At 41.4% G+C, this 24,800-nt stretch overlaps 1 protein-coding gene across 1 annotated transcript in view; it reads right to left on the bottom strand.

The window, feature by feature from the left end:
• The window catches only part of Spata6l (spermatogenesis associated 6 like), a 50,947-nt gene that overhangs the window by 14,478 nt on the left and 11,669 nt on the right, over window positions 1–24,800 (bottom strand). Inside the window, exons 4-10 of the mRNA XM_036208766.1 lie at window positions 22,920–22,961; window positions 12,497–12,621; window positions 10,077–10,154; window positions 8,773–9,012; window positions 6,045–6,144; window positions 3,478–3,512; window positions 2,572–2,756 (exon numbers count right to left, since the gene is read on the bottom strand). Of these exons, the coding sequence (XP_036064659.1) occupies window positions 2,572–2,756; window positions 3,478–3,512; window positions 6,045–6,144; window positions 8,773–9,012; window positions 10,077–10,154; window positions 12,497–12,621; window positions 22,920–22,961 (805 nt within the window). The remainder of the gene's footprint in view (window positions 1–2,571; window positions 2,757–3,477; window positions 3,513–6,044; window positions 6,145–8,772; window positions 9,013–10,076; window positions 10,155–12,496; window positions 12,622–22,919; window positions 22,962–24,800) is intronic.

Below are 24,800 nucleotides of genomic sequence, written 5' to 3' on the forward strand. Positions count from 1 at the left end.
GGAAAACAGGAATACTGCTGAGATCACATATCTCCTAAAGACAAGTGTCACTAGAGCCCACATCTCCAGGTCACCACCAGTCCCCATGCTCTGGGTCTTTGAATACTGAATAGCGCTCTCCTTGCCAGCCTGGAAAAGGCACAAGCCAGGGCGAAAGGAGACTAGGCCCAAGGCAGGAATAACTGACTCTGACCATCTCACCCTGGTGTCTTTCAATCTATTACACCATTTCTAATAAGGTGAATAATCAAGAATTGACAGTAATTATCTTATTAATATATTTTATGTAATTTAACATTTTAATATAGTTGTTCTATCATTTCTGAAAAACACTAAAAAATGGATTGTTACTTTCTTATACTACCTCAGACTCAAGTATGATTCCTGTTAGATTTCCAGGGCCACTCAAGTTCTGGGGCTGTTTAAAGTAGGTCCCTCTGTGTGAAGCAATTGTGTTTTCTGGGGAAGAGAATGTCCAACACTCATCACTAACAATGGAGAGAAAAGCCAACTGGCATGTCTTTCTTTCAAAGCTGCTTTCTGATTTTAGTTTTCAGTTGCCCTTCCATGGAGTAAAAGTAACCGATCCCTTCTGCTGATTTGCCTGAGTGACAGGGTTCCCCAAAACAGGGCTTTGGCTAACCCTGGCAGACTTAAGCAAACCAAATGGCTATTCATCTTATTTGAGATGTCACCTCTTTGGACAGAGCCTTGTTGTGGAATATTATTTTAAGATGTATTACATTCATTTATGCTGTGGAACATTTGTTTAATGATAAGAAGATGTGTTGTATTCTTTTCTCTTGCATTTCTTTAACTCTGTCAAGCTGTGTTACTGTGCCTGACTAAAATACCTGATTGGTCTAATAAAGAGCTGAATGGCCAATGGTGAGGCAGGAGAAGGGATAGGCAGGGCTGGCAGGCAGAGAGGATAAACAGGAGGAGAAATCTGGGAGGAGAAGATCGAGGAGCATGAAAAGGAGGAGAGAAGACATCAGGGGCCAGTCACCCAGCTACACAGCAAACCATGGAGTAAGAAGTAAAGAAAGGAATAGAGAATAGAGAAATATAAAAGCCCAGAGGCAAAAAAAAAAAAAAATTAAGAAAAGCTGGCTAGAAACAAGCCAAGGCTTGGCATTCATAAGAAAGATTAAGTTTCCGTGTATTTATCTGGGAGCTGAGTGACGGATCCCTACAAAGAGCAAAGAGCAAAGAGAAAAAAACAACAACAGAGTCTTAGTCAAATGTTTCTCACTACTTGCAGTAATGTCAACAAACCAAGAAACTCTGTCTATGAATATAAGATGTGCACACTAATGATGTCACTCTGTCTATGAATATAAGATGTGCACACTAATGATGTCACTCTGTCTATGAATATAAGATGTGCACACTAATGATGTCACTCTGTCTATGAATATAAGATGTGCACACTAATGATGTCACTCTGTCTATGAATATAAGATGTGCACACTAATGATGTCACTCTATGAATATAAGATGTGCACACTAATGATGTCACTCTGTCTATGAATATAAGATGTGCACACTAATGATGTCACTCTATGAATATAAGATGGGCACACTAATGATGTCACTCTGTCTATGAATATAAGATGTGCACACTAATGATGTCACTCTGTCTATGAATATAGATGTGCACACTAATGATGTCCTCTGTCTATGAATATAAGATGTGCACACTAATGATGTCACTCTGTCTATGAATATAAGATGGGCACACTAATGATGTCACTCTGTCTATGAATATAAGATGTGCACACTAATGATGTCACTCTGTCTATGAATATAAGATATGCACATTAATGATGTCTATTGTTGATTGGTGGGACATAGGTGATTTCCCCAACTCCTTTTTGTTGATGTATAGCTTCTAAAATGTCCAGTGAACCCCTTTATATTGTAAAACTAAACACTTCAGTTTTAAAATTTATGACAGAGAAAAATGGGTATGTGTACATGTGTGCATTCATGCATTCATGTGTGTGTGTGTGTGTGTGTGTTGTGTGTGTGTGTGTGTGTGTACGTGTGTGCAGCAAAGGAAGATGTTGAGTGCCCCCTGTCACTTGCCCTCTGCCTTATTCCCTTGAGATAGGTTCTCTCACTGAACCTGAAGTGCAAGCTCTGTCTTCAACCCAACCCTACCCAACTCTCCTCCAGCAGTGGGCCACACCTGGCTTTCTGATGTGGGTGCTGGGAATCGGAACTCAGGCCTTCACCGCAGCAAGTATGCACTTTCCCTCACTGGGTTGTCTCCCTGACTGTTTTCCATTGTTTGTGGTGATGGCTTGCTTTGGTTTTTCTTTCTGGCAGTACTGGGGATCAAACCTAGGGCCTCATGTGTGCTACACCACTAAACCTAAACCAGGCACCCTCAAACCCTTTCCCAAGGAAAGAGAAGAAGCTAACGGTGCTTTGTGCAGGTTTGAAAAGGAAGAGTCACATTCACCAGCTGAATATTCCAGCAAAACAAATTGACGGGGCGTGCAGGCTTTATTCCTGACACAGCACAGGACTCATCGGGCAAGGAGATGGGTACCAGCTGCTGACCTTTCTTGGAGAAGAGGCTGATCCAGAGGGCTGGGAGATCTGGAATGCTGGGGGGTGGAAACTGGAGTTTTCGGCTGGAAATCGGCATCCCCTTGGTGACAGGGTGAAGGTTTTCTGAACTTCCTTGGATCTAAAGGTGGCGGTGACTGACTTAAAACAATTCGCTCATCTGGCTCTCTAGTAACCTGAGTGACAACATGAATTAGTCTTCACTTGTAGTTTTGGGTTTGATTTGCCTAATATAGAGCTAGGGGCAAGCTAGGACAAGGAAGAGAAATTGAGGTACGTGGTCAGGGATCTCCCACAAATAAAAAGAGGGGGCTGTGGTACAGAAGCCTCAGGAATATGGGCAAGGGGGACATGTCCAAAAGGCTCTGTGTTTGTCAGCATTAATAACACAGTAAACTCACACATAGAACTTGGATTTCTGAGGACACTGCCTTTTTTTTTGGTTCCGGGAAAGATCAAATTTTTAAACAAAGTGTGTCTGTCCTGTACATATGCAATGCAGAATATACTTCATTTCCTTCACATACATCTCTGTCTGTAGCATACAAGTTGGAGCTTTCAGTGGGGCAAACTGGTCATGCTTGAGGTTGTGATCACCACCTCACTGTATAAAGGTATCTGATTAGAGACAGGCCACATGAGTGATAAAGTAATAATCGGCCTCTAGAAACCCTTCCTTGGTGACTAGTCACACAAGTGAAAGAAGGGGAGCAAGGCAATGAACCCCAGAGGGAAGCAGACAGAGGGGCCTGAGCACCGTTCTGCATAAACCCCACCTACGCTATGCCGCCCTAACGTGAGCGGCACAGCCAGGAACACATTCTCCCCACCAACTGCACAGGGCTTGACATAGACACTGGAAATTGATCATTTTACAGATGCTACTGCTAAAATTACCTTGATGTTTGGTGCAAGGCTGTCAAGAGAAGATGCTAGAAGAAAGAGGAACAGGCATGTGAGGAACTCATTGTCACCAGTTAGCCATAAAATTGCTGATACATACATCCCATCTAAGAACCAAGGTTTGAGACAATAAATAACTAATAAAGGAACTAAAATGCTGCCTTGTACAATCCAAGGTCACAACTGAGTCTCCCTTGGGGCACTGCAGGTCTATGGGAGCCCCCTGTCTTCCTGGGGTCCACAGTCAGGTTGTGTTCTCAGTGGCAGCACAGCTGGGAAGGGGGTGAGGGGACAAACATGCCATGGAGCAGAAGTTCAAGACCCTTACAGCCTTAAAGAGAACACGTTTGCCCAGATGCCCAGAGCCTCGAAGAAGACAATGTGGATTTAATATAACGTTCCCGTGCTCTGCCGCAGGAGCCCTGGTTGGTTTCTGGAGACCTACTAACATAGAAGCTCTGGAGTATACTTGTCTAAGGTAAACATAAATGTGAAATCGAGCCAATGGATAGATAAGAAACACAATGCATCCAAACCACAAATCATTGTCATTACCCTGAATGTCTATGGGAGCTAAGCAGATCTCATACTAGTGCATGGCAAGGATGACTAGAAGGCAGAGCACTAGCCTAATATGTCCAAGGCCCTAATTCCAAAACAAAACAAAACAAAACATTGCAGTACTAAAATTTAATTCCAAAAGTAATAAATACACATGGAGAACACTGAAATGCAAGTGGCTTTTCCCCCCCCCAAGTTTAATGACAAAACATTCTCCAGATTCCTCATCCCCTTACACCACCAGATGCAAGAAGGAAGAGAGATTTTTAAAGCCTGACTCCTTCCCTATCTGGGCACACTCATCTGTGTGTGCCTATGGTCCTGGGAAACCCACCACCACCACCACCACCCTAAGTAGGACAAGGAATCATCAATGCTAAGTCCCTATCAGCTCTACCTACAAAACGCTCCTGAGGCCTAGGAAGTACTGCATGGACATGTGTTCTGCTTTTGACCCCTTGTTTCTCAAGGGGCAATGCATGACCCCGCAGCACAAGGACCACCTGGAAGCATGTGAGCAAAGGACCCAGGCCCCACCCCAGTGCTTTATCAAGATGTGTAGCTCAAGACGAGCCCCAGCTGGCTCAGAGGCACAGGGAATCTTGAGGCATGGTTTTATTCTCCCGTAGATCTGGAGGTGGCCTAAGCATGGGGATGGCCCAAAAGAACCAGGGATTACAGCTTGGTATATGACTTGCACTCACACCCTAACTTTGGGAAATTCCGTCCTCACTTGCCAGGATCAAGAAACGGCAAAGACCAAGGCAAGCATGGTGTACGAGTGCCGTCAGAGGCAAGCAAGCATCAAGCTCCACTGTCTTTCCCAGGAACGGACACGTGCTGTTGCTTGCTTTCACTGTGACAGGGGAGATGGCATTGCTTTTCTGTGCTGCGCCAGTGATTTTTCAAATGCAGTGCTTAAATTAAATGTCAGAGGTGACGAAGCACTTTCTCCTCCCAACCCCACACTCTGTCCGGGGCAGCTATCATCAGTCACTCTGTCTGGCCTGAGTTATCACAAAACAGTCTGCAGCCCTTTAAAAGTACAAACCATCAAGCCGAACACAGAGAACCCCACTGTTTGGACATCACAAGTCTAATCCCACCGTGAGGTAACAGAAGGGACCATCACCAGCCCTGTCTAGACTTAGAACTCCAGGCAAGCTGCCATGACCTTTACTAGGGACAGTCTCACACATTTCAGTCCTGAGGCAAAACCCTCCCAGGATGCCCTAACACCAACACTGTTAATTGGTAGCATACAGTCCAGGAACCTCAAAGAGGGTGAGGGGTCCCTTCAGAACCTTTCATGAAACACCCAAATTAAAGCCTGCATTCATAACTACATTCCTCTCATTCTCCCACATGGTAACAAAAGTCACCACAGCACACCATAACGTTATTATTCTGACTTTTCCAATGGTATATTACATCTTACAATGACTCACTTTCAATTTCTAGCATGCTAAATGAGGCTAGCCATCAACCATGTCAATCAAAGCCCTTTAACGTCCTCAATATCATTTGCAAATGGAGCCTGGAATTGATAGCCCCAAAGATGACTACATTAGCCTAACTGCTTCAGAGAGCTGGCTCCTTCCTCATAACATGGAATCTGGTCAGCTGGGGTCAGGATACGTTCAGTCTCTTGCTCCTTTGCCCCCAGAAAAATGGCATAACAACAATGCATTTGCTAACTGTCAGGGATGCCTTTGGAAGGAGTTTACACCAGGAGAAGCTGCTGTGTGCTTTGCCAGCCTAGCCACGGGCTGTAGCCACATGCGGTTAGTCTCACCATCCAGCTCCGTCCCCTTCAAGTACTGAGGGAAACTTGAAAATAAACTGCTTCTCAGTTGCCTCTGCCCCATGAGAATGCCTCGGCTGGTGAGACCTTGAGAATCAGTCCACAGTTTGCAATGTAACCTGTAGTACCTCGGAGCAAAGGATGCCAAGTGGGATGCACTCATCAAGGGAATATTAGTAATGAGAAACTCAAGTACCTTTTCTCATTGGAAAAGCAAAGTCCAAAAACTTAGGTTTTCTCCTGGACTTCTGTAAACGTGTCAAACTGCCTTCACCAAAGGGGTTTCCACTGTCCACCTGAAAGTGAAAGAAACAGGTTAGACTCTACCTACAGGAGCTTGGATTACCTTCTCATTACCCATAATGCCTCCTCCTTCCACCCCACCCCCCATTCAGAGAGAAGCTTGGAAAATAACCTAAATCACAGTCTCCAAAAATGGTATGTTATACCCCACAAAGAAACCGTCCACCATCTCCACTGAGGCTAGATAGGAGGTGTGTGTTAAATGTGAGCATACAGAACTGAAGATAGATAAAAAACAAACAAACAAACAAATAAATAAATAATAAATAAATAAATAAATAAATAAATGAAAGACAGTGCCAAGCTTCTGCCTTCTGAGGGACTGAAGGTGTGAGATGCCACCCCTGGCTCAGAATCCTTTAGCCTGCATAGAGTATGCCAGGCACAAGAGATTGACCATTCAGATTCCTTTCCAATCTACCATCTAGATTCTTTTAAAACACAACAGAGCCCAGCAGTGGTAACACACACTTTAATCCCAGCAGCACTCCAGAGGCAGGCAGACTGAGGTTCAAGGCTAACCTGGTCTACAGAACAAGTTCTAAGATAGTCAGGGCTACACAGAGAAAGCCGTCTCAAAAACCAAAAAACAAAGCCACAAAAGCCCACAATAGCGGTAACCACTCTTTTCCTTAAAATGACAGACCATGTTTCCTAAGACAAATGGGTCAACATGATCTGCAGAAAGCAGGTCAAAAGGCTTGAAAAAGATTGTTCTACAGCATAAATTTTAAAATAGACTTTGAAATGTTTATTTATTTTTTTCAGTAAAGCAGGCTACAATGCTACTTTCTATTGTATGTCAAGAAATAGACTGTGTTTCCTAATTTAAAACCTTTTAATGTGTCGAAGTGTTTTGTTTGCATGTATATTCATGTACTACATGTGTGCTGGTACCCAGAGAGGCCAGAAGAGGGCATCAGATCCCCTGGAACTGGAGTTACAAACAGGAATTCGATGTGGGTGCTGGGAATTGAACCTGGGTCCTCTGGAAGAACAGCCAATGCTCTGAGCTGCTGAGCCACCTCTACAGACACAAGTTCTCTAGATGTTAATGCTTCCATCAAGGATGCCTCACATATGATCAGAAAACCTGGCTAATCAAGTATGTAAGAGCTTAGCAGATAGTAAAAACTGTAATAATTTGTTAAACAATAGAAATGTACATTTTTACTCCCTAAGAATGCTAACCATTTTTTAAAAAGATTAATCACTCCACAGTGACAGGGACTGCATTTTATAAGTATGTGTATGGAACAGACTAAGTCACACTGTCCAAAAGATACAAGCTATCAACACTTCTATAGAATCACATTCAATGGAAGCTTGCTACATTTTTTTGCCAGGCATATTTACCAAGACCAACAACAACAACAACAACAACAACAACAAAAAACAGCCATTTAGCATTCCTGTGTCTATGAATAGTTCTTATTTGTAGATTAGCTAGTCGGTCTTTCCTAGCCAGAAAGCTCAATTCTACCTACAAACAAATTACACACAACCATCTCAACAGCACCTTGACTGAGATTGATGCCACCTCATACCTCACATCAAATGCACAATCATAATTTCTCATGACTTTAAGTGAAAATATCAACAATTTATCCATCACTAACATTCTGAAGAAAGTCACTAACTGGAATGTATGGTAGAGCACACAAGAAGTATGAAATAAGAGAAAATGTTAATTTGAATGTGTGTGTGTGTGTGTGTGTGTGTGTGTGTGTGTGTGTGTATGTGTATTATCATTACAGCTTCATGGAAAACATAAAGGCTATGAATACAAAAACTGAAGAAATTAATCAAATTAATGATTTGTGGCTGATGTGTGTCTGTGTGTGTGTATAACTCAGTAGCTTAGATTTTCCTGGAACATGCTATATAGCCCAGGCTAGCCTCAAACTCATGGTAATCTTCCTGTCTTAGCCTCCCAAGTGCTGGGATTGCAAGGGCACATCACCATACCTCACTCCAGATGTTCTTTTATTACACTGATGAGCCGATGTGTAAACTTATCTTGAATGTCTCCGTCTCATAATACAGTAATTAAAAACACATTTTCAAGACAGCCACGAGGACTACAGTGACTAACCATGCCCAGGGCTTCCGGTGACTAAGATTCAGGTGGCTCTTTGAGTGAGGCCCATCGCTGCTTTTCCCCACTCACATCCTGTCCCCAGGGGCTCAGCATTTGGCTACTGAGCACCGATCTCATTGAGAAAGTGAAAACTGTTTCTATAAAGGGATGGAGCTTCAGCTTTGAATTGATGCACCTTATCAGCCAGCCTTTGACTGACATCTTCAGTTCCTGGCAGTTCACAGACTCCTCTGAGCAATGGTGAGTTACCATCTACAGACGTCACACTCTATTAATAATGTTCAAAAATTAAAAATGGGGTGATTGACATCTGCTGAGTAAATTCCCTCTGAGATGCCTTTATAGACATTTCCTAAAATGACACTGGAAAATGAACATCATTGAGTGACAGTCATTATTCATGAGAATTCCCTCTTTAGTTACCACTGCCCACTTGTTTGCACGGCTCAACACTTCTTTTCCCACGCTCATCTGCAAACCCACTGCAGCAAGTTACTCGGAAAAATCACTTTAAGCTCACATGTCTAACCACAAAGGGAGGCTTTCTTTCTCCAGGGAGCCTGAAGCTTTTTCCAAGGTTCAGCTGAGTCAGCTGGTGCAGGTGGAGACGTCTGGGGGGAGATGGGGAGGTTGCCCCGGACTGTGTGCCTTTAGGAAATCGGTCAGGACTTTTCTCCTTTGGCTTTGTTTTTCTGTTATGTGGGGGAGCTCTTTGCCCACGTGATTTCGATAAAAGCCTTTGTGATTTACACTTCTCTTCCTGAAAGTGGAAAACAAACAAACAGAAATTTGCTGTTTCGTTTTTTTAGGCCTTAAACATGCTTGGAAGGCTCTCTGCCTGTGAGCTACACCTCCAGCCAAAAATATTCTTTTGATTGGGAAAAAAAGATGATAATTCAATCAAGAATATAATATAATTAATTGAACATTTAAAAACTAAGATAGAAGACTGCCTCAGGTTTATAGAACAAACCTTTAGAGAAAGGCATTTATTTACTGGATCTACCATTTAGTTGACCATAATTAGTATGTATAACTTACTAAAGTCACATATTTTAAGTAATAACAGTGAGGTTTATTTGTATTAGGGCAAAGTTTGAGAACAGCAGATAAACAGGCATACTCCAAGCACAGGCAGATTATTGACATGGATTGAGAAGCATGAATAGCACAGATAGGTGGATGCAACCATTTCACTTCAAAGAATTTATTAAAAGTAATCAAGTGTTGCTGTGTGTGCAGCAATGACAGCATTTCTAAAAGTTTCCGGAGGGTGTTGTTTTTTAGAGTCAGGGTTTGACCATGTACCCTAGGCTGCCATTCTGCAGTAGCAAGCTCCCACCCACCTCAGCATCCCAAGGGCTACAATTATAGACATGTGTCACCCCAACCAGCTTAAAATGGCTTTACAAATTAAAAGCTAGCTGTCCCAGAGAACAATCAGTCATCTTAGCTGAAAGCCCATCTCAGCTCTATGACACTGTGGCAGGGACTCTGGGAGGCTCCTGTTTGTTCCCCCAGCTGTTCTGTTTGGTGATGGGTCGGGGTGGGGGTGGGGACAGGGGGCTAATGGTCCACATTCTGTGTGACACTGTCACTTAACCATTCACTTGAACACCACCGCTCTGAATACATGGCAAACATACTCCAGCAGGACAGGCTGAGCAAATGGTTTGAATACAGAAATCAAACTTGGCAAGGACTGCCCAGGTTACTGTCTGCTCAGTGTCCTTCAAACTCAGCAAACGGGGTTCAGGCTAGCAGTCTTTAAATTGGGGGTAGGGGCTCTTGTATTTATGCCATTGTCCTTTTAATGATACTTACAAAAAATCTGTCTTTATGCGGGAACACACATTCTCGGATGGCTGTCCTTGTAGAAAACTCTAGTTTGGGAGCAATACCCTAAAAAATAAGGCAGCATAAAGAGAAGCAAATAAAATGACTGGAAACAATCCTTTGCCCATCTCATCTTCCCCAGAAATCCACTAAGAACCCAAATGTCCTGCTGCAGTCAGCATAATCAGAATACATTTTTAAAAAGGCACAAAAGAAGACCTGAACACATATATGATGTGTATGCTATAATAAGCCATGGCCTAAGCCAACTTGGAATATACGCTCATACTCCTAACACAACCCTGTGAAGCGGGTCCTAATAAAATTGTCATTTGGACATGAATGAGCTCAGACACTTTCAGTAGCCTGTCAGGCTGGCAACCGCATAATTGGACCTAGGCATCTGGGTTCCAGTGTGCATGCTGTTAGCCACTCTATCTGAAACACAGGAATGTGAAAATGAGATTAATGAGGAGGAGGGACAGGAAGAGGGTCTCCTTCCCTAACTACTTGCCTTGGAAAACCTGGCTTTCATCTTCTATCACACATTTACACTCATCAGGTCTATTCTCAAACCGTTCTAGTAACTACTATTTGGGTACTATTTGGGTAACTACTATACTGTTGAGATATAAAGTGAAGTAAAAACAATGTATGCAAATACAAAAGAAAATCCCACCATAGTGGAGAAAAATCAACCTAATTGTTAATGAACACAGTGAGACACAGTAAGCAGGTGAATGGTTTGCCTGACCTATACAGGCCATTCATTCTCATTTTCTATGGTAGTAATAAAAACCAAGAAGGGTGAACTGAAATAAATCCAAGAGAATTAGCATCATGTTTGTGGCTAAGGGTATAAACCCAAAAGCACCAGAATGCCTGTTCTCTGAGCCTAAGCACATTTCTGATGCACAACCTGTCCCCCTCCATAGGATGGACAGGATGGACAGAATAAGACAATCCCTGCTGTGAGCCCCATACACACCACGAGCGTCAACTGCTCCCGAAACTCTGGCAAGTGGCTGGATTTTGACTTGTGAAATATTTCAGAGGAAGTGAACCACTCTATCTTTTTGTCTATCCATCAAATTGTTCATAGAGTTTGATAAAACTCAATTACAAGAAGTGATACTGATGCGTGAAGGTATTTCAATGCATTTTAAAGCTTTTTCCTGATAATCATCTCCATTTATAAATCGCTACAAATGCACCTTCATACAGGATAGTCTTTCTATACATGCCCAGAACATTCAACATGTGAGTGACACTTGAGGAAAAATAAATGCTTCTCCTTATTTTGATTTTGAAGATGACAAAGGAAAACAAAGTGAATATGAGAGTTTCCTCAAGCTGGTTCCCATTAACTTTTGTTCCCTTTTGGACTCTGAAGGGCAACACGCCATTAGCTTGAAGTAATAAAGGTGAGTATCTCACAGGTACCATGGACTTAAATGATACATGAAGGTGATGTTGTGAAAAGAAAAAAGGTGGTTTTAGGAATATTTGCCAGGCCCTGAAAGATAACAAGGAGGAGGGCTTAAAGTTAAAGGTATGCAGAATTCTGAGTAGGACAACTTTTGATGAATGTTTGTGTTTGGCAAATCAGTCATCAGAAGCATTAAAGGAACAATTACACCCTCTGCAGAGAAATCTCAGCAGGGTGGGGACAGTAACACATCACTACATTATTAACAGCAATTCACAAGGTAGAGACAGAAAGCTTAAGTATTAATTATGCTTTTTATAATTCACAAACATGTGTCCCTTAAAGAGGAGGTCATCCAAAAGATTTAAAAATCCACTAAAAACACAGTGGTTGTTTCAAAAACAGAAATCATAGACCATAATATCAGAATGAATGTCTTGAATTTGGGTTCATATAAATGCCTCCAAACAGGTTATCAGTTGCCTATCTGCTGCACCGTGCATGGGTCCTCAGTAACTGCCTCGATGGGTTCCCCTCTGCTAAAGGGGAACTGCTCAATATCAGCCTTGGCTAATTTGTAAATTGCTAGGAAGAGAATAACTAAAAATGTAGACGGTTGAAGGTTTAAAACAAATGTGAGATAATATTATTGCTGTCATTACTCTAGTGAAAACAGCTGTGACAAAACAGATCTTTCTGTTAATCTGCAATAAGAAGTTGAAAGAGGAACATCATGTGACAGCGTAACATGGCAACCATACAGCTTAGTTAGATAATGAAACTTTCAGCTTGTAGATCAACAGTAGAAATCAGTATAGTTTGGTATCATAAACTGGGCATCTGACCCTGGATGAAAACAGGACTGAGGTAACTAAGCAAGACAAAGATACCTGCCCAAGATCAACCCTGTCAGGAATAAAATGCTCATGGCCCAAGAATTTCTCTCCCTGGAGAAGCCCAGGTGGGGAAAGTCACTCACTGGAAAACCTGTTGCTGTCTTCATGAGTACCTCCCTATGCATGCCAAGGTGTGAGGATGTCAGCTTGGGCTCGGGGAATAGAAAGTCACGTGTGTTTTCTTCGTAGTAGGCCAGCTCTTCCCATACTAGAAGGAAATGAGAAAAGGCATAAGCAAATGTGTTCTACACTCCTCAAGTTTAACAAAACAGCTGCTCAGATGGCGTGCTGGTTAGCTTTATGTCAACTTGACACAATTTATAGCCATCTGAGAGGAGGGAGCATCAACTGAGAAAATGCCTCCTTGAGATCATGCTATAGGCAAGCCTGTGGGGCATTTTAAATTAGTGATTGATGTGGGAGGGCCTATCCCATTATGGGAGGTACCACTCCTGGGCTGGTGGTCCTGGGTTCTATAAGAAAGCAGGCTGAGCAAGCCAACAAGCATTACTCTTCCATGGCCTCTGTATCAGCTTCTGCCTCCAGGTTCCTGTCCTGTCCTGTGCCTTCAGGTACTTTCCTTCATGATGAATAATGATATGAAAATGTAAGCCAAACAAACCCTTTCTTCTACCAGTTGCTTTGGTCATGGTGTTTCATCACAGCCACAGTAACCCTAACTAAGACCAATGGTGTCAGGCAGGGCACTTAGGTCAAACTAGACATTTTGAACCTACTATTTGTTACTCAAAAATAAATTAATTTCTATTACTTTTTATCTTGTGAATAATTTACCTCATGCATAGTCTTCTTGAAAAAAATGGAAGCTTGCTACACAAAATTAAACAAAATAAAATTAATCTATCCGTCTATCCATCCATCCACCTATCCATCCTTTCCTTCACCAAATATTTATCAAAGACAAATTTTGAGCTATACCTTGAAGGCAGACAGGAATGAGGTGGACACAATCCTGCTCACACAAAGCTTATACTTCAAGTGGGCTCTGTATGTTTGGGTACAGGCTTGCCAATGGCCCAGAGAGCAACCAGGCTTGAGATCCTTGGCAAGAATAATATCAACACAGGGATGCTTAAGACATGTGTTAAGATTATTTATGAGAAGGAGCCAGCAATGTTACAGTATCCTGTGGAGGTCAGGACATCTCTACAATTTTCTCTACCGTCCATGACTTTCTAATATCCTACTAGACATTTCTTTAGGCTAAAAATAATTTAATAATTATCTGAGCCTGGAACCTAAAATTATGTTACAAAGAACTTATTGTAAGATTTTACAATACTTTGACTTTTCTAGAAGTATGGGTATTGCATAAATAGAAGAACAATTTTGCTTTTTTGTTGTTTGGATTTCTACTGAGAACTATTGGGCATTTTGAAAACCATATCACATCTAAATACATTATTATTCCCAGCATTTACATTCTAAAATGCATCCTGTTTCATTATAAGCCTTTTTTCTTCCCTTTTTTCTCCCTCACACTGAAGCTGGAATATTATACCGATTTCTGCAGTGACCTGTCCAAGTTGGTTATGTTAACTATAAATCGTATTTCATTGTCATGGTAGTTTGAATGTAATTGGCCCCCATAATCCCATAATTCCATAATCTCATAGGAAGTGGCACTATTAGGAGGTGTGGCTTTGTTGGAGTGGGTGTGGCCTTGTTGGAGGAAATGTGTCACTGTGAAGGTGGGCTTTGAGGTTTCTTATACTCAGGATACCTCTCAGTGTGTCAGTTGATTTCCTGTTGCCTGCAAGATGTAGCAGTCTCAGCTCCAGCACCACATCTGCCTGCACATCCTCATGCTCCCTGCCATAATGAAAACTGACTGAACCTCTGAAACTGTAAGTGAGCCCTCTCAATTGAATGTTCTCTTTATAAGAGTTGTCGTGGTCATGGTGTCTCCTCACAGCAATAGTAAACCCTAACAAAGACAACCGTGATAAAGGGTATATTAAAGAGAATGCTCGTTATCAAAAATGATCTCAGGTATAACAGAACAGACACATCCATGGACAGGAAAGCTGCCATCCAAGCCAGCCTTATAAGCACAGCAGGTACTCCATCATCAGGTCGAACAGAGAGTGGCCCCTACCCAGAACACCAGCAAAAGTCACTATAGGTAATAAAATAAATAGCTTTTCTGCTTGGTGGCTGTTTGGTTTCTTGTGAGTAGAATTTTGATGAGGATAAATTTTAGGTTTAGTAGCTATAGAAGACAATAAATGACCTTCCATCAAATGATAGGGTGGACTAGCTTCTTCTTCATACTTATTGCATTCAATATGCAAGTAAGGATCAAGATATAGAATATGGCATTCTCTACTTTGGTTCTATGTCATTTCTCTCCACTCCTGCCTTAGCAGACAAGCTTCCACCACAGTGGACTGGCTGAGGCATCTTCCCTTCTTACAAAGCACTTCTACAGCTTGAGCGGTGCTCCTCCTGTGGTTGAGATCCTATTCTTTCAAGGTTCACTATGAAATCAACTTAAAATCTTCCCTTAACTTTGCATATCAGAATAAAACCCATGTACCACTCAGTGGGGTGGTAAACAGCTTTAATCTCAGAACCCCAGAGGCAGAGATAGGTAGGTCTCTGTGAGTTCAAGACAGCCTGATCTACATAGCAAATTCCAGGACTACCAGGGTTACACCAAGGCCTGCTCTCGAAACAAAACAAAACACTAGTAAGATACAACCTGCTACCTAATTGGCCTTCAAGGTTTTATGTAAATCAGGCCTCTAATCACTGCTGCTACTTCATTAATGACCCTTTTAGTAATGGCTTTTTGTCCCTGGAGTCATTCTTGCCACACCATAGACATATCAAAGTCACCTCTAAAGCTGTTTGTGTTTCTTTCTTTCTTCAGTTTGTTGCTTTTCTTAAGACAGGACCTTATGTAGTCCAGACAGGTCTTGAATTGGCTATACAACCAGAGATAGCCTTGAACTCCTCTACCTGCCAAGTGCTAGGATTACCCACACCCATCTCTCTGTTCTCTGCATTCCCCTTAACAATCCTTCCCCATGTCCTTGAATGGCTGGCTCCCTCTTATCAAATGATGTCCTTGATTTAAATGTCCTAGATACTTGATTTAAGTGTCCTAGACACTCCCAAACCTGTGGAAGAATGCCTGGCACCTAGTGGAGACTCTGTACACAATCCTTATCTCCACTCATGAAGAAACATAAATATTAAAATGAGACAACTTAAGTTCCTACTTCTTTCTATCAGTCACTCAACAAAACAATTACCCTTTTTGAAATTCAGTTTCCACAATTGTTAAAACAAGTTACAAAGACCAAATGTTCTCTAAAATCTTTTTAACTCTTGCTCTCCATTCATTCTTCAAAGATTTCTTTACATTCACACATTCAAAAAACAGTAATTGAGAACTTACTGCACGCCAAGAGTGCTAGATTGGCTTGTGGGTAAGCCTGTGTGCATTTTCTTGATTGATGATTGAAATGAGAGGGCCTAGGTCACTGTAGACAGTGTCCTGGGCTAGTGGTTCTGGGTGCTACAAGAAAGAGGTTGAGTAAGCCATGACGAACAAGCCAATAAATAGGACTCTTTCATGGCCTCTGCATCAGTTCCTGCTTCCACGTTCCTGCCTGGAGTTCCTACCCTGACTTTTCTGCATGATGGACAATTACCTGGAAGTATAAAATAAAATAAACCATTTCCTCCCCAAATTGCTTTTGGCATGATATTTTATCATAGCAACAGAAACCCGAACTAAGACATAGCCCCTCGGTCTACTGTGTGAAAAATGGCAAAAAGAGTTACTGTTCTAACAATGGTCTCACACTTTCTAGTCTATATTAACATCGTCTCATTCCTACAGAAACATACACCCAAGACACATGCATATCACACTGCACACTAGGCTTTTCCCTTTCCTCTCACAGGTTCTTGGACCGTTCTTGTCACTACATCCAAAAAATTATAGCTATTAAATTATCATTCATATATTTGCCAAGAATTCAAATAAAAAAAAAGAAGCCAGAGAAGTATAGACAAACTAATTCACTGTCTCTGGAATACCAAGAACAGACTGATGATGGTTAGCACTAATTACCAATTTGCAGAATCCAGAATCACCTGGAAAATAGGCCTCTGGGCATTCATGTGTAGAATTATTTTGATTTCCTTAATTGAGGTGGAAATATCCATCCACTATGGATGGCTCCATTCCCTAGATGGGATGCTGGGCTATATAAGTAAAAAAAAGTGTGTGGGGGGGGCCCTGAGCAACAGCATGAATAAGTCACCCCATCTTAGTCAAAGTTCCATTGCTGAAGAGACACCATGACCACAACAACTCTTATGAAAGAAAGCATTGGGGCTTGCTTACATTCAGAAGCTTAGTCCATTATGGCAAGAAGCATGGGGTCATGCAGGTAGACATAGTATTGGAGAGGCAGCTAAGAGTTCTACATCTCATCTACAGGAAGAGAGAGAGGCACTAGGCCTAGCTTGAGCATTTGAAACCTCAAAGCTCACCTTCAGTGACACACTTCCTCCACCACACCTACTCCAACAAGGCCACAGCTCCTACTAGTGCCCGTCCCGATGGGCCCATGGGGGCCATTTCCGTCCAAATCACCTCATACCCTTTGCTTCCTGACTGTGGATGCCTCGTAAGCAGCTGCCACAGGCTCCTGCTACTCAGGCTTCCCCGCCATGATGGACTGCACCCTCAAACCACGATCCAAATAAGCCTCTCCTTCCTTAGATTGCTGTGGTCAGGACATTTTAAATGTGTGTGGCAAGGTCAGAGTCCCTTGCAAGGGGGCCTTGAGAGGTCACTGTGTCAGGCTGTAAAGGTGAAGCTATAAATGTGAAGACTGCAAATTCCAAGATCCTGGAGAGGCCATGAATGTAGGACACCCACCAAGGGCCGCTGTGGGCACGGAGTGGAATCAAACTAATGGAGAAGTTGTATGTGCTACAAGTTGCAGATCTGGAGGGATGAGGTTACTCAAGCCCCTTGGAGCACAAGGCATTTCATCATGTGCCCAGATGCTGGACATGCAGCTGCAGGGTTTGATGTTTTCCCTGATGCATTTTGGTCTCACTTAGATCATTCCTTCCTATACTCTGATGCCTCCACTTCTGAAATGGGAATATTTATTTTGAGTCTTTTGGAAGTGTACAACTTGTTTTTTATTTTATAGGGACTTACAGTTAAGAGATTGCCTTGAGCCTCAGACATAGGCTTTGGACTTTTAGAGTGTTGGAATTGTTAAAGACAAAGGGAACTTCTGAAGATAGACTGTGTTGCATTATGAGGTGGACTCGAGACTTTGGAGACAAGGGTTGGAAGAGTATGACTCAGAGTGATACACTGGGGTGGACCTGAAGGGGGTCAGTGGTTAAGAGAGCTTCCTGCTTTTCCAGAGGACCCGGTTTAGTTCCCAGCACTCATGTTGGATGTGTCACAACTACCTATAACTCCAGCTCAAGATGATAAGACCATCTTCTAGTTGTGTAGCAGGAATCTTAAAGGTCTTATTAACAAAAACAAACCTGAGGCCAGTTATTGGGGTGACTGGTGGAAGATCAGAGAAGCAGAACAAGCCACAGTTTCCTCACCTCGACAGTTCCTCAGGTGATCCTGTTTCCTCAGGCTGGAAGCTTCTGAGTCCTCATCCAGAATGAATCTCAGCTGAACTGTGCTGCTCCAAAGCCCAAAAGCTTAACCAGCCAAATGCTGCTAGTTTCTGGTCTTCCCACCTTATATATCTTTCTGCTTTCTACTGTCACTCCCATGGATTAAAGGCATGTGTCACCAGGCCTGGCTGTTTCTAATGTGGCCTTGAACTCAGAGATCCATAGGTATTTCTGTCTCTGGAATGCTAGGATTAAAGGTGTGTGCTGCACTGCCTATTCTCATGTTTAATATTGTGGCTGTCCTGCTCTCTGACCCCAGATAAGTTTATTTCGGGGAACACACAATATTTCAGGGGACACAATACTCACCACATAGCTGTCACAAGTATTCACATCCATAACATATATTTACACAGATATAGATATATACATAAATAAAAATGATAAAAAATTTTTAAGTGATGTGTTTGGAGGACTGGAGATATAACTCAGTAGTCAAGAGCGCTGGTTACTCTGCTCTTCTAGAGATCCTGAGTTCAATTCCCAGCAACCACATGGTGGCTCTCAACCATCTATAATGGGATCTGATGTCCTCTTCTATTGTACAGGCATATACACAGATAAAGCACTCACGTACACAAAATACATAAACAAATAAACCTTGTTTTTAAAGTGATGTATTTGGGTATCAAGTTGACTAGAGTGGAGTTCTGATGGTTAATCTTTATTGCCAACTAAGTGCTGTGGATATCGCTCTGTATAAATAAAATGCTGTTTGGCCAGTGGCCAGGCAGGAAGTATAGGCGGGACAAGAGAGAAGAGAATTCTGGGAGGTAGAAGGCTGGGGAGAGAGACGCTGCCAGCCACCACCATGACAAGGAAGATGTAAGGTACAGGTAAGCCACAAACCAAGTGACAAAGTATAGACTAATAGAAATGGATTAATTTAAGATAGAAGAAGTAGATAACAAGAAGCCTGCCACAGCCATACAATTTATAAGTAATATAAGCATCTGAGTGATTATTTTATACCTGAATTGTAGGACCGCAGGGGCTTGTGGCACCTGGAGAGAAGCTCTCTAGCTACAACCAAATGAGACATGGAATTATATGGGAGCCTGGTATATGGGCATGCCAGTGGGGTGTTATCTTGAGTAGGTTAATTGAGGCAGTAAGATTCATAGACTGTGGTTGGCACCATGCAGTGAGCTGGAATCCTGGACTATACAAAAAGAAGGAAGTTGAACACAAACACTAAATACTCTCTGCTTCTTGACTATAGATGCAATGTGTCCAGCTGACCCCGTGACTTCCTTCACTGATCTACTATAACCTTGAATTATAAGCCCCCAGAAATCATTTCCTTCCTGGGTTGCTTTTGTTAGAGATTTTATTACAACAGAAAAGTAAGATAAGACTGAAATGGGGTTAGAAGGCTATAAAGTATCTTAAAACCATCTCCTGAATTTGGTCATTTTGCGCTACCCAATTTGTAGTCAATATGGGAAGGTCAGCACATAATGAGATGTTACAGAGCCTTGGCAATAAATAATGAGAGTGCTCAGACTGTCTAATCTTAAAAGCCAAGTAAAGTGGTTGCAAGCACTCATTGTTCTCAATTGGCTGATGACGTAGACAGTGACACCATCAGTGTGTCAGTGAACAACTTCTTCCCCAAAAGGAAATGAATGAGACTATAAGAAAAGAAAATTTTAGTTTGAAAACTACCTTGCGTTTCTAGAGCACAGCTCAGTTAGCACCATGCTTCTAGGTAGAGTAAGCTCATTGGGCTTTCTTTGAGACCGAGAGTTTAATGTAGCTGTCATAATGCCACATGGCAAAGTAGGAATTCAAAGCCATGTCTGCAGGCCATCTTCCCTTACTCCCTTCTAGTGACCATTACTGACTGCAGTGAAAAGCTGAGCTCTGACTCAGCACACAGGTGCCCAGGGAAGGGGGACTTTACAGTTATATTGACTATATATGACTTGCCAAAGAGAAGGTATTAACTCTGGAGGTTAATAAAAAGAAAGCGCCAAGCTCCCAGTCAAACAGCATTACACTGCCCCCCTGTGTCCATCATTGTTTGTGAACTGACAACCAGAGGCTGGTCTTCATTTCCTGGGAGCAAAGTCACTGACTCTCTTTAGTCACTACAGTCAGCTACAAGCAGACCTGAGCATCACTACTGTATCCCTAACCTGATGCTCAAATGCCCTTTGACTGTGCGTCTGAAGACGTGAAAACTATCACACAAGAATGCGCTGTCTACAGCAGAACAAAGAGGTCATGGGTCAGCTAGTAAAAGAACTGGCCTCTGAGAACTCAAAAATGGTCCATATGACCCTACAGGAGACTTTACGCAAATTTCTTTTACCCAGTTAGCACCAAGGACCACTGCTGCTGCTCTATGCCGCGTTGAAATAATTAACTGATTAATAGGCACAGTACCTGACACGGGAGTGAACCTGTTATTTTCAGTCATTCAAACTGAGTGCCACTAAAATCACAGTCTGAAATCTGAGGGCTGTGGACAAAAAGTTAGCAAGCGCAATAAGGCTCCCAGTTTGCCTATGGTTAACTTGTGAGTTATAAACAGTATGTATGCTGTCAGCTTGACTATTCCCCAGTCTTCCTTTCCTCATTGTAAGGCAATGATGCTCATCACCTCACACACACAGATATGTGGCCACATGGAAGACCTGTGAATCCTAGCACTCAGCAGGGTAAGACAGGAGGATCATGGGTTCAAAGCCAGCATGGGCTTGACTTAAAAAAAAAAAAAAAAAAGGAATAATTTTTAACACATAAAATTCTAAAAAGTAAGTTAGAAAGTGTTTATATTCAATGTATTTACACATAATATCTTATGTATAGGATAGACAATTGTATATAGGCGTGGTGTGTGTCTCTTTGGAGTTAGGTATACATGCCAATACATTATATATTAAGTGCATTTTTTAAAGTCTAAAAAAAAAAAAACCAACAAATTGCCAATAAAGTATCTATGAGGTATCATTAATGAATGGGTTCTTTTTACTTTTAATCTATATAATCATGTGTTAGTTGAAATTTCTACATTGGGTGGTTTTACATTGGGTATCTTTTTTTTAATTAATACAGTTCATAGGGTTATATGCTTAAACATAAAATTGGGTCAAACAAGAAAAAAAACTTATGGAAAAAAACTCAATGGCCTGGTTTTAGTCTGTCCTTTTTTTCTTTTTTCTTTCTTTCTTTCTTTTTTGTATAAAAAAAGAAAAGCCATTCAGTGAGGTGTTGCTCTGTATTGTCTACTAAAACAAGTAATTCTTGAATGGATAGACTCATACTATAATATTCAAGTTTCTATACCTAGATTCACATCATAATCTGTAGATTAACCCTGTGGTATCTGAGTGTCTTGTTTATCCCTAGGTTAACACCATAACATTCAGATGTTTATCCTCAGATTTACACAGTACCATTTGAATGTCCATCTATAAATTCACACCACAAATTCGAGAATTTATCTCTGGATTCACACTGTAGTATCTGAATGACTATACCTAGATTCAGATTACATCTGTGTCCACAGTCAGAGCACTTCTCCCTACATACATGCCATAATAGTTGAGCACCTATCTATAGATTCAGACCAAAATATTGGAGTACCTATCCCTAGTTCACACCATAATAATTGTCTATCACTAGATTCACACTGCAATAATTTGAAGGTTTATCCCTATATTCTTAGAGTGTAGTGTTCTTATTTGTTTCCAAGGCTACTTTTGCTAAAGAACCAAGGAGCGTGTGCCTTGCTCTACACCCTTTCTTGGGCCCCTTACCTGCCACAGGGATCCAATTACGGGTAGATCCACAACCTTCACAAAAAGCCTCTACTCAACCTTCCGCCCCCTTTTAGCTGAGACATCTTCCATACAGGTCACTGCTCTTTTCTCAGTAACTCTCAAGGAAAAAAAGAAAGTTCCCTTGAGAAAATATCAATGAAACAATGACCAGAAGGAAAAAAACAAATAATAATATGGGAAAAATTGAAACCTTTAAGAAGGAAACTTTAAATTTAGGATTACACATCAGATCTAAAAAAATATAGGGTCATAAAAATATGGTAAAACATATCTAAACTAATGTACAATTCAAAAGTAATAAATTCAAATGATAATGCCCAGTTTAGTTGAGATAGATATGAGGAACAGGCATGCTCTACTGAGAACCATTTTGTCCCAGGCTCACAGGCATAGTTCAGTCTAGGAAATCTACTCTGTAAATATATTAAGGGAGAAAAGAAAAAGAATTTTCATGGTTATATGAAAGAAAAAGAAAACATAAATGACAATTTAAGAATAATAATAATACCATGGAAATAGATAACTATTAAAAATGACAAATACATTAACTCTGGTAACAAGGTCAAGAAAACAAAAGTTCCCAAAATACTATATAACCACATTGTTCATAGTTTGTGAAGATACACAAGAAGCCAGTGATGGGAGTGTGTGCTTGTAATCCCAGTTACTCAGGAGACTCAGACAGGAAAGTTATGAGCTCAAGGTCAGCCTAAGTGATTCAATGAAACTTGGCCTCAAAATTAAATCCATTTTTTAAAAGACTAGGGATGTAGCTCAGTGGTTCAGTGCTTACCTAACATGTATGAAGCCCTGGGTTCAGTCCTCAGAAACACATACACACACACACACACACACACACACACACACATAAATTAATGAAATTCTTTATAACTATCAAAGATGATGGTATAGAGTATATCATTAAAAATGATTCAGTCATAAAACTGAAATCCTGTCCCCATTCCTTCAAATTGAAATCGCTAGTTTAGAAGTACGTTTATAGGCATATTACCTGGAGACACTAGCTGTATCAATTCAAACCTGGTTAGGAAGCCTAAAAAAGAAAACAGAAAGAAAAAACATGAGATTTTAATATGTCAGAAAATTTGCCTGTTTCTTAACATATGCTAAATTAAAACTACCATAGCTCATTTACACTACTGATAACAACAGAATAATTGGTCCTCTATATTCATAGGTTCCCTATTTACAGGTTCTAGAACTGTCTTTTAACTGACTACAGACAGAAAATGTTTACAAAGTACTCACATCTGTGCACTAATATGTGTGCTCTTTTCTCTTTATTCTCTAAACAATGCAGAATACCACCTTCATACAGCGTTTACAGTATATAATATAGAGATAATCCAAATTATGTGGGATACACACACACACACACACACACACACACACACACACACACACACTCATGGATAGGTTACAAGCAGTTCTACATCCTTTTACTTATGATCCTTTAGCACCTATATACTTTGGTATGTGTGGAGGTCATGGAACCATTTTCCCAAGGGCATCAAAGAACCAAAGAACAACTATAATTTAAAATAAAAGTGCCATGGCAATGATGAAACAGATTTTCATAAAACGAGGGAGTGGAGCAAAGATGAGTGAGCTACAGAATTAGCTTTTTACTTCCTGGATATAGTATTTTGTCTCTTAAAGGTATACTCAGAGCTGGAAAGATGGCTCAATGTCAAGAGAGCATACTGCTCTTGCAGAGGACCCAAGTTCTAGTCCCAGCACCTGTGTCAGGCGGCTAACAACTGCCTGTAACTCCAGCTCCAGAGGATCCAATCCCCTCTCCAGCCTTTGTGGGCACCTATGCATATACATGGCACACAAACACATAAAAGGATGAATATATATATTCATAGAGTACTAAAATAGCAACATATTTTTTCATTTTAAAGATTGAAAAGCCAATGTTATCCATTAATGCAAAAGTTTAGCTTGCCTGTAAAGCATGCTATACAAAGGTGTCATAAAAGGTATCTTATTATGTCCTTGAGATGAACATATTTTTGAAGAGGCCATCTGTAATATCTATAAAGACAAGACTACGATGTAAATCTTGGGCTAGGAGAGATGACTCGGCAGGTTAAAGCAGGTGTCTGTCACTCAAGCCTGGTGGTTTGAGTTCAATCCCCAGAACCCTCAGACACAGCGGATAACCAACTCCTAAAGTTACCTTTTGACTTTCACCCACACTCACATGTCACACACACACACACACACACACACACACACACACACACACACACAGTGGTATGCACATGCTTGCACATGTATCACACACATATAATAATAATAACAGGTTTTAAATACTGGGAAAAACTAAAGAAGAAACTAGAAGATGAAAAAAAAATCCATGCTCACATGAATTGACAGGATATTATGCAAATTACTGTAACAAAATGTGATCTACAGATCAGCTCAATTGCCATCAAAATTTCAGTGACACTCTTCACAGAAATATTCAAATGGAAGCCACACACACAAGATAGCTAAAGCACATTAGAACTGAGCAGGAGAAGGAGAAAGGGCAACCCACTCAGGAAGTGAGGCTCTGGGTGGTGGGGCGCTATTATGGTGAGCAGACATGTGGTGAGGTATGAGAGAGAGAGAATGGTTCATGTCCTCTGGAGAGAGGCAGATCTGAAGAGGTGAAGGCAGTGAGGAGCAAGCTGAGGTGGGCAGCTTGCTTGTCATCTGGGGCCATGGTGATGTCCAGGCCTAGGCTGTTGCCAAGGGCCATGTCTGGGTCTGTGGCCCTGCTGTAGCCATGGTTTGTAGCTCCTGTTACCACCAGATGCCAGAAAGGATGGGGCTACACAGAGTTGGCCCTACCCCTCACTGGCTGCAACACTAGGGAGAA

This window comes from Onychomys torridus, chromosome 1 (genome assembly GCF_903995425.1).
Source record: "Onychomys torridus chromosome 1, mOncTor1.1, whole genome shotgun sequence".
NCBI lineage: Eukaryota > Metazoa > Chordata > Mammalia > Rodentia > Cricetidae > Onychomys > Onychomys torridus.